Source organism: Rhincodon typus, chromosome 10 (genome assembly GCF_021869965.1).
Source record: "Rhincodon typus isolate 14 chromosome 10, sRhiTyp1.1, whole genome shotgun sequence".
Taxonomy (NCBI): Eukaryota; Metazoa; Chordata; class Chondrichthyes; order Orectolobiformes; family Rhincodontidae; genus Rhincodon; species Rhincodon typus.
In genome coordinates, this window is record NC_063341.1 from 77,249,736 (window position 1) to 77,263,632 (window position 13,897).

Genomic DNA, 13,897 nt, shown 5'->3' on the forward strand with positions numbered 1-13,897 from the left:
TGGTGAATGCTGTTCATGCAGCATGTCTTGAGATTTTGCTGCAGGGTGGGGGTTTGGAGGGGCAAGTGACATGATGGAATTACCAGGGGTCCACTCTCATTTTCATGTCTGGAATTTTCAGCATCATTTTTCTGTCCGACTCATGGTGTAATAGGAACCTGTGTGTCAATGAAGTGAGATCATAACAGGTTACATCATTTACAGGAAATATTTATTGCTGCACATGATTTTAACAAATGGCAGAGGAAAGAAAAGATTCCTAAACTTCTTTCATATAACTTGAACTATACCCCTTCAAAAATCCAAATTGTCTCATTCACAATTAAAACAGAGATAGATGGTTTGACAGATTATGGGTGGAAGAAGAATATAGATGGGGTAAATAAAATTCTGAAGATCACAAGTCCTGATTTTGAGGATAGTATTAATTATCAGATACCATTCCACTTGAATTTTAGCAGTGATGACATAGTGCTGTCTGTAAACAGAGGGACATTCTTCATTTCAATAATTGATCGAGTGCACTGAGGTCTTCTCATGTTAGAGTTCCTCGTTTTTTTCTGTCTTCTTGCATGACACCTTTGCAAAACTAAGAACCATCTACATAAGGTGTATAATCTGTTCCTGACATCTACATAACTTTATTTCATTTTTTAATGTTGGAAACTAGCTCACTAAGATTTAAATTGTGTGAAGATTAATGGTTCAAGTTCTCCATTTTAATCTGATCGGGCAGAGAGCATTCCACATGTCTTCAGTTTGCATTGCTGCTGTCGGATTCTCACTGTAGTTTAGGCTATTTCCAAACCAGGCCCCGACACCACCAAGTTTTAATTTCTTCACAATAGATGACTTTAGTGAAAGGCTTTCTGGGTCATCATACCAGACCTCGTGGTAAACATCTTTATCCTGCCAGAAGAACCAACAAGAGTTAAGTATAATTCTTACAGCTAAAGGGATCAAAAGGTATGGGGAGAAAGTGGGAACAAGGAACTGAGTTGGACAGTCAGCCATGTTCATATTTATGGCAGAATAGGTTCAAAGGGCTGAGTGGCCTACTCCTGCTCCTATTTTCTATGTTTCTACTTTACTTAGGCCAATGCACAGTTCCAGACACAATGCTGAATATCTGCTGTTTCAGTATTTAACATACATTGAACTTTTAATTGTATTAGAATGACAAGTTCAGGTGATCTGAGAAACACAGATATAAAAAACCTAGATTGTTCAATACCGAATCAGAAAAATCTGCAGAAACTCAGAAAGTCTGGCAGCATGTATAGAAAGAAAGAGTTATGAGTCCAGTGACTTTTCTTCAGAACTTGTTAGTAGGTGGTATGTATATTATGCTAAAGACAGAGGGTGGGGAGGGGGGGCACGGAGAAGGAGTGAGTGTACAGACGGAGATGGATACCCACATAGAGAGAAAACACAGATAGGCACACATAGAACATAGAACACACGGATGATAGTAAGCCAGAGAGAAAGAAAAACATGGAAGAAGATATTCAAGCTTTAAAATTATTGAACTCAGAAAGTATTCACCTGTAGATTGGACAAAATGTTTAACAAAATGCACTGGTTTTGTTTCTTTTCTATTAACTCCCAATGTCTTGTCAGTTGTCCAATTTCTCATATTTTTGACTGCACAAATTGGATATTCTGAACTCGGTGCACAGCAAGTACTGAATCGTGAAACACTCGCTCAACAAGGAATGGTGTAGTGCCAAGTCTCCACTGTGTTTTGTCTGATAGTCTTACCTTGTAAACGAAATACGGGGATTTGTAGTTATCATCCCAATATCTGCCAGTGATTGATCTGGGCAACATCTGCATGATCTCTTTGTATTCAACCTGGTTTACAATTCGAGAACTGCATGAAGCAACTTCTAAAGGAAATGTTTTCAATTTGCATCTTCCAGGCTGTAAATTACAAAAGGGGTGAAATAATAGCATTTGTGCTTACAATTGTTTTGCTAACATCAAAACCGTAAAAATTAACTGCTTCATCTCCATGTTTATAGGCTTTGAGAGACAGTTAGCAACAAAAGCTCAATTAAAATTTTCAAAGCTTAGTATGTATATTAAGAGTTATGGAGCTCAGGGAAGATATTGTTGTCTTCGCAGCTGATGGTAATCCTGGACAAGTCCACTCCCAGAGTGAAAGCTGTTTGCTTGGTATAAGTATTATTTCCTTTTTGTTTACTGTGGAGGTCAGTCACCGAAAACAGTCACAAACCAATGTACTTTTAGCAACGTTTATGACCTTATCTGATTGTACCGACAGATAGGTCAGGTCCCAGAACGAAATATGGCATGACAGATCATATGTTTAATTATTTGGTTTGTTATAGTTAACCTTGAGGTATAAGGGACTACAATTTGTGTTCCTTTTTGGACTATAAACCAGAATGGAGGTTCACTACTTGTACTTAGCTGAAATGCCAGAAGAATTTTGCAATTTGGAAAAATCAAGCATGTCCAGCAAGTGAAGCAACATTGCTATTCGAGCAGTGAATGAACGAGTCAGAGCAACACCAGGAGTTTTTGAGTTAAGCATAGATTGCCTGATGACAGTCCTTGGATTAGTCCAGCTCCAGTTTTCTACAGATCTGTACATGCAGAGCAGCCAGAGTTCTCTAGATTCCCCAAATAAATGTACTGTGTGTAGCCTATTTAGATTGATACATGGTCATGAGACAGGCAGTCTATTTAAACTGATTAAGGAAACAATTTGAAGGCAAAAAGACAAATTTTCAAAGTTGGTTTATATGTCCATGCTTCCAGAGCGACACAAAGGTGCATGTGAAGTACCAAAGGTGCATTTCAAAATTTCACTGGCAAAAGTCAAATATTGGGCAGCCAAACATATTCTAGGCAGAACATACCAAACAGGAGACAAAGTTTTCATGTTGTTACCATTACAAGGTATACCTCTGAAAGCGAGGTAGTTAAGAAAGATAGTGAAGTGAAGTGCAGCAAGAAGAATTGCTTATGTACGTAAGTATGTTAAAATGATATCATCATTGAGAGGAAGATGAGAAAGAGCAAGTGTGTTGGGTGGAAAGAATAGTGGAAGATGACAGGGACAGCAAAAGTATGGCAGAGGAGAGGTTGGCAGTTCACAAAGTGAACCTTCTGCAATCCAGCTAGTTTACACGGAAATAGCATGACAGCTTGCCAATGTATTCTCATATTTAAAGCATGAACAACAGGAAGATCTTTTAGATTATGGGGAGGCAACAGCCTAGTGTCTTGTTGGTGGGCTGTGAACCCAGAGACCCAGGTAATGTTCTGGGGACCTAGGTTCAAATCCCATCACGACAAATGGTAGAATTTGAATTTAATAAGCATCTTGAATTAAGAATCTAATGGTGTCCATGAAACCATTGTTGGTGGCGTAAAAATTCATCTAGTTCACAAATGTCCTTTAGGGAGGGGAATTGCCTTCCTTATTTGGTCCACCCTACATTTTACTCCAGACCCACAGCAATGTGGTTGACCTTTAACTTTACGCTGAGCGATTATGGGCAATAAATGCTGGCCTAGCCAGCGACACCCACATCCCATGAATGATTTTTAAAAGAAATATTACAAAGAAAATTCAAGAAAATTTGTAGAGCTGTACTGAAGTGTACAATGTTATCCAGACATGATCTGGATGTAGGGCAATCCAAACCGTCGTAACAAACTCCTTGTTGGTTAAGCCCAGAAAAAAAAACAAGCTCAGGTAGAAATGGAGATTTAATATATGCTGAAAATCACTTGATAGAACCTAGCCAAAGCAGCTATAGCTCACCTGTGGTCTTTGTTCCTAAACTAGATGGCTCAACAAGATTCTGCATAGATTACAGGTAAGTAATGCAGCAACAAAAACAGATATATATCTAATACCTCAGTTGGGACATTGTATTGATTGGATGGGCAGTGCCTCATTCCTTTCTAAGATTGATCTATTGAACAGGTGCTGGTAAATAATATTCACATCAAAACCAAAAGAGAGCCAAGAGACAAAGAGACAGCCTTTGTTACACCAAATGCATTAAAACAATGGGGAGTCATGCCATTCAGGTTATGAATCATGAAAGCTACATTCCACAGACTCCTGAACCAAGTCATAGCTAAAGTGCCAAACTGTGTAGTTTATTTAGACGGTGTTGGAAGAAAAAGTAACAATATCAAGTAATTAGAACTTTAGTAATTACAGTTGGCTGGTTCAGCAATAAATCTCTGTAAGAAAAGAAGTAACTTCCCCAGAACACATTGTATGACAGGGATAACAAGGTGTGGAGCTGGATGAACATAGCAGGCCAGGCAGCATCAGAGGAGCAGGAAAGCTGACGTTTCGGGTCTGGACCCTTCTTCAGAAATGGGGGAGAGGAAGGGGGCTCTGAAGTAAATAGAGAGAGGGGGAGGCAATGATAGAAGGTGGATAGTGGAGCAGATAGGTGGAGAGAAGACGGACAGGTCAAAGAGGTGGGGATGAAGCCAGTACAGGTGAGTGTAGGTAGGGAGCTGGGACGGGGTTGGTCAGTGAGGAGGGAGGGGCGGGTAGGTGGGAGGGAAAATGGACAGGTCAAGGAGGCGGGGATGAGGCTAGAAAGTAGGAAGTGGGCGTTGGTCAGTGAGGTGGGAGGAGCAGATAGGTAGGAGAAAAGACGGACAGGTCAAGAAGGCGGGGACGAGAGGGGAGGCTGGTCTTGGGAATGAGGTCGGGGGTGGGGAGATTTTGAAGCTTGTCCACATTTAGACCATAGGGCTGCAGGGTTCCCAGGCAGAATATGAGGTGCTGTTCCTCCAGCCTTCGGGTGGCATCGTTGTGGCACTGGAGGAGGCCCAGGATGGACATGTCATCCAAGGAGTGGGAGGGGGAGCTGCAGTGGTTTGCGACTGGGCGGTGTTGTCGTTTGTCACGAACCGAGCGTAGGTGCTCCACAAAGTGGTCTCCAAGCCTCCGCTTGGTTTCCTCGATGTAGAGGAGGCCACATTGGGAACAGCGGGTACAATATACCACATTAGCAGATGTGCAGGTGAACATCTGTTTAATGTGGAAGGTTTTCTTGGGGCCTGGGATGGGGTGAGGGTGTAGGTGTAGCGGCAGGTGTAGCAAGGAAAAGTGTCGGGGGTGGTGGGGCTAGTGGGGAGTGTGGAGCGGACAAGGGGAGTCCCGGAGAGAATGGTCCCTCCGGAAGGCAGATAAGGGTGGGGAGGGAAATATATCCTTGGTAGTGGGGTCAGATTGCAGGTGATGGAAGTGGCGGAGAATGATGCGTTGAATCCGGAGGTTGATGGGGTGATACGTGAGGACAAGGGGAATTCTGTCTTTGTTGTTATTGTGGGGAGGAGGTGTGAGGCCTGAGTTGCGGGAAATGCGAGGGATGCGGTCAAGAGCGTTTTCAACCACTGTGGAGGGGAAATTGCTGTCCTTGGAAAACGAGGACATCTGGGATTTCCGGGAGTGGAACGCGTCATCTTAGGAGCAGATGCGGCGGAAGCAAAGGAATTGGGAATAGGGGATGGCATTCTTGCAGGAAGGTGAGTGGGAGGAGGTGTATTCTAGGTAGCTGTGGGAGTCGGTGGGCTTGAAATAGATATCAGTTTCCAGGTGGTTACCAGAGATGGAGACAGAGAGGTCCAGGAAGGAGAGAGAGGTATCAGAGATGGTCCAGGTGAACTTAAGGTTGGGGTAGAAGGTATTAGTAAAGTGGATCAACTGTTTGAGCTCCTTGTGGGAGCACGACGCGGCGCCGATACAGTCATCGATGTAATGGAGGAAGAGGTGGGAGATAGTCTAGTGTAGCTGCGGAAGAGGGATTGTTCCACGTAACCTACAAAGAGGCAGGCATAGCTTGGGCCCATGCGGGTACCCATGGCCACCCCCTTTGTCTGTAGGAAGTGGGAAGAGTTGAAGGAGAAGTTGTTAAGGGTAAGAACGAGTTCGGCTAAGCGGATGAGGGTGTCAGTGGAGGGGGACTGGTTGGGCCTGCGGAACAGGAAGAAGCGGAGGGCTTTTAGGCCATCTGCATGGGGAATGCAGGTGCATAGGGACTGGACGTCCATGGTGAAGATGAGGTGTTGAGGGCCAGGAAATCAGAAGTTTTGGAGGAGGTGGAGGGTGTGGGTGGTGTCACGGACGTAGGTGGGGAGTTCCTGGACCAGAGGGGAAAAAATGGAGTCGAGATAAGTGGAGATAAGTTTGGTGGGGCAGGAGCAGGCGGAGACAATGGGTTGACCAGGGCAGTCGGGTTTATGTATTTTGGGAAGGAAATAGAAACGGGCGGTGCGGGGTTGGGGAACGATGAGGTTGGAGGCTGTGGGTGGGAGGTCACCTGAGGTGATGAGGTTATGGATAGTTTGGGAGATGATGGTTTGGTGGTCGGGGCTGGGGTCATGATCAAGGCGGCGGTTGGAGGAGGTGTCATAGAGTTGGCACCCCTCTTGTCCGCGGGTTTTATGGTGAGGTTGGGATTGGAGCGGAGGGAGTGGAGGGCTGCACGTTCTGTGGGGGGAGAGGTTGGAGTGGGTGAGAGGGGTGGAGAGGTTGAGGCGATTGATGTCACGACGGCAGTTGGAGATGAAGAGGTTGAGGGAGGGTCGGAGGCCTTGGGGTGGTGTCCAGGAGATGGGGGTGTGTTGGAGGCGGGAGAAGGGGTCAGTAGGGGGGTGGCGGTTAGACTCATGATTAAAGAAATAAGCACAGAGGCAGGGCAGCAGAAAAACTGGGACAGGGAAGCTGTTGAAGAACACAGCTTACTACCACCTTCACAAGGACTACTCGAGATGGGCAATAAATGCTGGCCCATCTAGCAATGCCCACAGCCTATGAATGAATACAGGGAAAGGGGCAAGCAATGCCAAAACCTCAAAAGTGAAGGCTCTCATTAGTCTTCCTGTCCAAAAATTGAACATGAGATTTCTGCAGAAGTCTGGCTTTTATTGGAAATTTGTGTCTAGCTTCAGCAAAAACAGCTGCACCTCTAACAGTTTTGTTACAAAAACAGACAAAGATGGTGTGTTTTAGCAGAGTATCAAGCAGTTTTGGAGAAGCTGAGGGCAATCCAAATAAATGAATGGATGGTGGGTGTCCCTAACTTAAAATGACGACAGATGTAAGGACACAAAGTTAAGTGGCATTGTAGACAGTGTAGATGACAGCGCAATATTATAAAGGATGTTGATAGAAAAAGTGACTGGGCAAAACTGTGACAGATGGAGTTCAATTTAAGCAAGTGTGAGGCTGTAGATTTATGAGATTGTTACCAGGACTTCAGGAGATAAGTTATGAGGAGAGATAAAACGAATGAGGCCTGGTTTCTCCAGAATTTTGAAGGTTAACTGGATCAAACTTTGGATTGGTTCAGCTTCAGTGTGCTGCAGATCTTCAAGTGAACAGCAGCCAGAGACCTCTAGAGCTGGTAAACTAAAAACATCTCCTCCTCTCTTTCTCCTCGTGTGAGTAAAATGACAAAAAAAAAATAGTTTTAAGGAAAGAACTTAACACGGAAAAGTCTTGGTCACCAGATCTATTACTGAAGTGACGAATGACCTCTGCTTTACAGACACCAGCATGTCATCATTGTTGAAATCACAAAGAACTATGAGAGACAATTTAACCCACCTTTGTGATCTTAGCTTCTGACTTTCAGAACTTTGTTCAACATCCAGATATATCCCCCCATAACTTCAGTGTCAAACTGTCTGTCTTAATCATGAGTATAAATATATGTATTTGGATTTTTTAAAGGGGTATAGATTAAGTTGCATAGTAGCAGATTGGTAATCTTTACTTTTCTCTGCCACTTGTTCAAGTTAGTTGTGTTACAAAAATTGGAACATTTTCTATTATGGAAAAACTTGTTATCTATTGATTTTTGTCTTCTACAGTGGTCAGTCAGGCAAATTGGTTATAGATAACAAGGTGTAGAGCTGGATGAACACAGCAGGCCAAGCAGCATCAGAGGAGCAGGAAGGCTGACGTTTCGGGCCTAGGCAAATTGGTTACCTTGGCAGTCACATTGGGACTACGCAAGTTTTGTTACGGCTTCTGGAACAGTGGGGCATAATTGAAAAGTGCACTCTTCCAGTTGTGACACTGTTCAGAAACTGAAACATGAGGCTACATTGGTTCTTCAACAATAGAAGTTAACTACACAAAAGAAGAAATAAATTAAAACCAAGAGATAGCAAGAACTGAAGATGCTGGAGTAAGAGACAACACAGAATGAAGCTGGAGGAACAGAGCAGGCCAGGCAGCATCAAAGAAACAGGAAAGTTGACGCTTCGGGTCGGGACCCTTCCTCAAAAAGCGGGAGGGGGAAAGGAGCTGGGAAATAAAAAGTGAGAGGAGGGGTGGGCTGGGGAAGGAAGGTGGGATGGTGATAGATGAGTGCAGGTAAGCAGTGGTGGGAATTGGCCAGTGGAATGGGTGGGCAGGTCGGTGAGAGAGAAGATGGACAGGTTGTGTCCCGTCGAGGAGGTGGGGATGAGAGGGAAGGTTGGACATGGGACGAGGCCGGGGTCCCTAAGTTAAAACCAAGCTATTTAAACAATGGATGCAATCAGAAACATCTTAAAATACACAGCAAAACAAGGGCTCAACTTATTTCCAGAAACTTTTTATTACAGAGAAGCAAATCTGATAAATTAGACTGTTGGATCAAATCTTTCAATTCTATTTCACTGATTCTCCCCAGTTTCTATCCAGTGAATTGTGGAGTCTTCATGTATGAATATGCACAAAACTGAGAGCTTCGATTTTCTCACCAGCTCATAAGCTGCTGATTTCTAACTTAATGCTCCAGGTCTGGAAACTGCATCAACTTAACTTTTGAACTCAGTAACTGTTTTCCATGACATGCAATAAACTAAAACTGCTTTCTAGGAAGGAACCTATAATTCCTTCCTATCCTGGTCAGGCTTCCTCTGATATGCCCAAAAAGTTTTAATCTTTGGGTTTTCTAAACTGAAAACAACCTAATGGCCTTCAATGTTGATCAACCTGTCGTAAACTACCACAATATAAACATCTTATTACATTGATACTCCAGGGGTTCACAATTACCTGCTCTCTGATAGATACTGATCAGGTAACTGATCGCAGAGGACCGTCTGATGTTGATCTTTCAAAGAATAGCCCTTCACAAAACTCCCACCTGCCATCATTTTGCAATCCAAACTCTAAAACATGTACATGACAGGAGAAAATTGCTTTTTTTTCCCTAAAAGAGCCCCTCCCATATTCCTTCTCTCTCTCTCTGAACGTCATAAAACTCAAGTCAGAAAACATCGCAGTAATTATCTGCCCAGGTGGCTTGCTGGTCATCACCTAATTTTTTTGAAATACTGTTTTGAACTCTGTGTTCAAAATGACTTTTTTTTAAATTCATTTGTGGGATGCGGGCTGGCCAGCATTTCTTGCCCATCCCGAGTTGCCCTTGAGAAGGTGGTGGTGAGCTTCCTTTTTGAACTGCTGCAGTCCACTTCCTGTGGGTTGACCCACAATGCTATTAGGGAGGGAATTCCAGGATTTTGACCCAGCAACAGCGAAGGACGGCGATATATTTCCAAGTCAGGATGGTGAGTGACTTGGAGGGGAACTCGGAGATGGTGGTGTTCCTATATATCTGCTGCCCTTGTCCTTCTAAATGGAAGTGGTCGTGGGTTTGGAAGGTGCTGTCTGAGGATCTTTGGTGAATTTCTGTAGTGCATCTTGTGGATAGTACACACTGCTGCTACTGAGCGTCGGTGGTGGAGGGAGTGGATGCTTGTGGGTGTGGTACCAATCAAGCGGGGGCTGCTTTGTCCTGGATGGTGTCAGAGCTTCTTGAGTGTTGTTGGGGCTGAACTCATCCAGGCAAGTGGGGAGTATTCCATCACACTCCTCACTTGTGCCTTGTAGATGGTGGACAGGCTTTGGGGAGTCAGGAGGTGAGTTGCTCGCCACAGTATTCCCAGCTTCTGACCTGCTCTTGTAGCCACTGTGTTAATGTGGTGAGTCCAGTTGAGCTTCTGGTCAATTGTAACCCCCAGGCTGTTGATAGTGGGGGATTCAGTGATGGTAACACCATTGAATGTCAAGGGCTGGTGGTTAGATTTTCTCTTATTGGTGATGGTCATAGCCTGGCATTTGTATGGCATGAATGTCACTTGCCACTTGTCAGCCCAAGCCTGGATATTGTCCAGATCTTGTTGCATTTGAACACGGACTGTTTCAGTATCTGAGGAGTCACGAATGGTGCTGAACATTGTGCAATTATTGGCGAATATCCCCACTTCTGACCTTATGATGGAGGGAAAGTCATTGATGAAGCAGCTGAAGATGGTTGGGCTGAGGACACTACCCTGAGGAATTCCTGCAGAGATGTCCTGGAGCTGAGATGGCCCACAGCGCTTCATGGATGCCCAGTCTTGAGTTGCTAGATCTGTGCGAAGTCTGTCCCATTTAGCACAGTGATGGTGCCACACAACACGATGGAGGTTGTTCTCAATGTGAAGGCAGGACTTCGTCTCCACAAGGACTGTGCGATGGTCACTCTTACAGATACTGCCATGGACAGTATGCAACTGTAGCTGGCAGATTAGTAAGGATGAGGTCAAGTATGTTTTTCCCTCTTGTTGGTTCCCTCACCCCCTGCTGCAGACCCAGTCGAGCAGCTATGTCCTTTAGGACCCGACCAGCTCGATCAGTAGTACTGCTGCCGAGCCACTCTTGGTGATGGACATTGAAATCCCCCACCCAGAGTACATTTTGTGCCCTTTCTATCCTCAGTGCTTCCTCTAAGTGTTGTTCAACATGGAGCAGTACTGATTCATCAGCTGAGGGAGGCCGGTATGTGGTAATCAGCAGAAGGTTTCCTTGCCCATGTTTAACTTGAAGCCATGAGACTTCATGGGGTCCAGAGTCAATGTTGAGGACTCCTAGAGCAACTCCCTCCCGGCTGTATCCCACTGTGCCGCCTTCTTTTCTGTGTCTGTCCTGCCGGTGAGACAGGATCTGTCCAGGGATGGTGATGGTGGTGTCTGGGACATTGTCTGTAAGGTATGATTCTGTGAATATGACAATGTCAGGCTGTTGCTTGACTAGTCTGTGGGACAGCTCTCCCAATTTTGGCACTCACCCCCAGATGTTAGTGAGCAGAATTTTGCATGGTCAATAGGGCTGTTTCTGCTGTTGTCTTTTCAGGACCTAGGTCGATGCCAGGTAGTCCATCCAGTTTCATTTCTTTGAGTCTTTGTAGTGATTGGTGCATCTGAGTAGCTTGCTAGGCGATTTCAGAGGGCAGATGAGAGTCAACCACATTGCTGTGGGTCTGGAATCACATGTAGTCCAGACCAGGTGAGGGTGGCAGACTTCCTCCCCTGAAGGACATTATTGAACCTCGGTGTTTCCGACAATCGGCAATGATTTCATGGTGATCAGTAGATTCTTAACTCCAGACTTTTTTTTTGAATTCCAATTCCACCATCTGCTATAGTGGGATTTGAACCCAGGTCCCCAGAACATCAATTGGGTTTCTGGATTAATAGTCTAGCGATAATACTATTTCGACCTTTAAATGAAACAAGTCAGATTTTTGCGAAACATATATCTAAAATCCATTTTCACCCAAAATCTCAACTAAAACTATTGTAATATGAGCCTTCTTAAGAGTTTGGGAGTTTAGGTACAGATTCGGAAATATTGAACAGAACCATGGACAGATTCGAAGGATTGAACCTTCTACTACATTTCCAATGTTCCTTTAAATCTGTGCAATTTACAATCTATTGCACAATTGATATTAATTTATAATATGAAATCTACAAGAACACAGTTCTTAGAACATCCTGATGAATTAAAATATTAATTGGCATGAATAAGGTCCAAACAGACAGCATGTTAATGTAAACTGGAGAAAAGTAAGTGGAGGGCAAGTACCAAAATTGTAACATTTCTGAAAAATTCTAGAAGGAAGCTAACTAATTTCATAATAATGGGCTTTTCCAAAGTAGATGCCCTGATGGAGCAATGAGTGTGCCAGAGGAATTGGTTTCCAAAAAACCGACTTTACTCTCATTTCTTGCATAATGCAAACTAACCATTTCTCCTTACCTCATAGAAATGCTCACAAGGATAGTCATAACCATACCATGGGAGTCCAAGTACAAGCTTTTTGGGATCCACACCCAGCTTGATATAATAAGATAGACCTAAATGGGCAGAAATATAATGGTCTTAGGTTAGCATTGGTATGGAGCAGGCACAACCTTCACCAGAAGATCATACTGTTCATACCTGATAATGTCTCATCATAGGGAGCATTTGCTTTTGCAAAGCAATCGTCCCACATTTCATGTTGCGTATCATGGGCCTTCACATATAAAAAGTCACAGGACTGTGCTATTGATGTGTAATCATAGCACTTGCCATCTGGACAGTCTGGAGTCCAAGGAATACTCATTGAGACCTATGGAACAAACAGTAAGAGAAAGTTAATCATAGCCCACAACTTATATCGGGTAAGACTAACATTATGTGATTCTTTGAAGTGCTCCCAATTGTGAATGGCTCATGGGAACTGTGAAATGAACAGAGTAGAAGTACACCATTGATGGTGACATTAGAGCAAAGGAAGAGGCCACGTGGCCCATTATATCTCAACCAGTGCAACTCAGCCAGTCTCAGTCTCCCCCCTCTACAATTTACACTTTATACTTACCTACTTTTTTCTCAACCTGCCATAATCTTGTGCACTTCAGTCAAATCTCCCCTTGGTCTTCCTGGATCCAAGAACAAGTCCAGTTGCCCCAAACTAACCTTGGAGCCCAATTCCTGCAACTTGGAACAACTTTGATGAGTGTCCAATTCACAGTTTTAAGGAATACCACATACCTCTTAAAGTGTGTGGACCAGAACTACCTTAATAATTTATTTCTGGGATATGGGTATTACTGTCTGGGACAGCATTTATTCCTGTCCCTCATTGCCGTTGCGAAGGTGGTGATGAGTTGCCTTCGCGAACCACTGCAGTCCATACGCTGTAGGTAAACTCATAATGCCCTTAGAGAGGGTATTCCAGATTCTTGTCTCAGCAACACTGAAGGAATGGCAATATATTTCCAAGTCAGGATGGTGAGCGGCTTGGAGGGGAATTCGCATGTGGTGGTGTTTTCATGTATCTGCTGCCCTTTTCCTTCTGGAGACTTTTGATGGTGGGTTTGGAAGGTATTGTGAAAGCATCTTTGGTGAATTTCTGCAGTGCATCTTGTAGGTATTACATAATGCTGTGACTTAGTGTCAGTGGGGAAGGGAGTGAATATTTGTGGATGTGGTGCCAAACAAGCGGGCTGCTTTGTCCTCAATGGTGTCAAGCTTCTTGAATATTGACGGAGATGCCACTCATCCAGGCAAGTGGGGAGTGTGACAGTACTGTGCCTTTAGAGAAATGTGTTCTTTGCTGTTTTTCTTGCAGAGAGGTGTTGCCAGAGTGGTACTGGAATGTCTGCTTCAGACAGGCATTTGGTAAACAGCTTGTTAATCCTCCCGGGTGTTTTTCTATTAGAATGAGACTAAAGAAGCCTGAGTGGGTAGGATCAGGGCTCACACAGACCCAGGAAGGCTTTTAGTTTAGTTTACAGTTAGTTGAAGATTTATGCTGGCTGCTAAGCTAAAAGCTTGAGTTCTCTGCAAGAGTGAAGTTTCTTTTTGATTCATTCACAGGATGAGGGAGTCGCTGGCCAGGCAGCATTTGTTGCACATCCCTAATTAAGTGTCAACCACATTGCCATGGGTCGGGAGTCACACGTAGACCAGACCAGGTAAGGATGGTAGTTTCCTTCCGTAAGGGGCATTAGTGAACTAGATGAGATTTTCCTGATAATCAACAATGGATTCAGGGTCATCATTAGACTCTTAATT

General features: G+C 44.0%; 1 protein-coding gene across 1 annotated transcript in view; it reads right to left on the reverse strand.

Annotated features, from left to right (window-relative positions):
• Positions 1–566: 566 nt before the first annotated feature.
• The window catches only part of LOC125484144 (di-N-acetylchitobiase-like), a 75,263-nt gene continuing 61,932 nt past the window's right edge, over positions 567–13,897 (reverse strand). Inside the window, exons 6-9 of the mRNA XM_048601563.1 lie at positions 12,275–12,446; positions 12,092–12,189; positions 1,762–1,923; positions 567–909 (exon numbers count right to left, since the gene is read on the reverse strand). Coding sequence (XP_048457520.1) covers positions 706–909; positions 1,762–1,923; positions 12,092–12,189; positions 12,275–12,446 — 636 coding nt within the window. The 3' untranslated portion in view covers positions 567–705. The remainder of the gene's footprint in view (positions 910–1,761; positions 1,924–12,091; positions 12,190–12,274; positions 12,447–13,897) is intronic.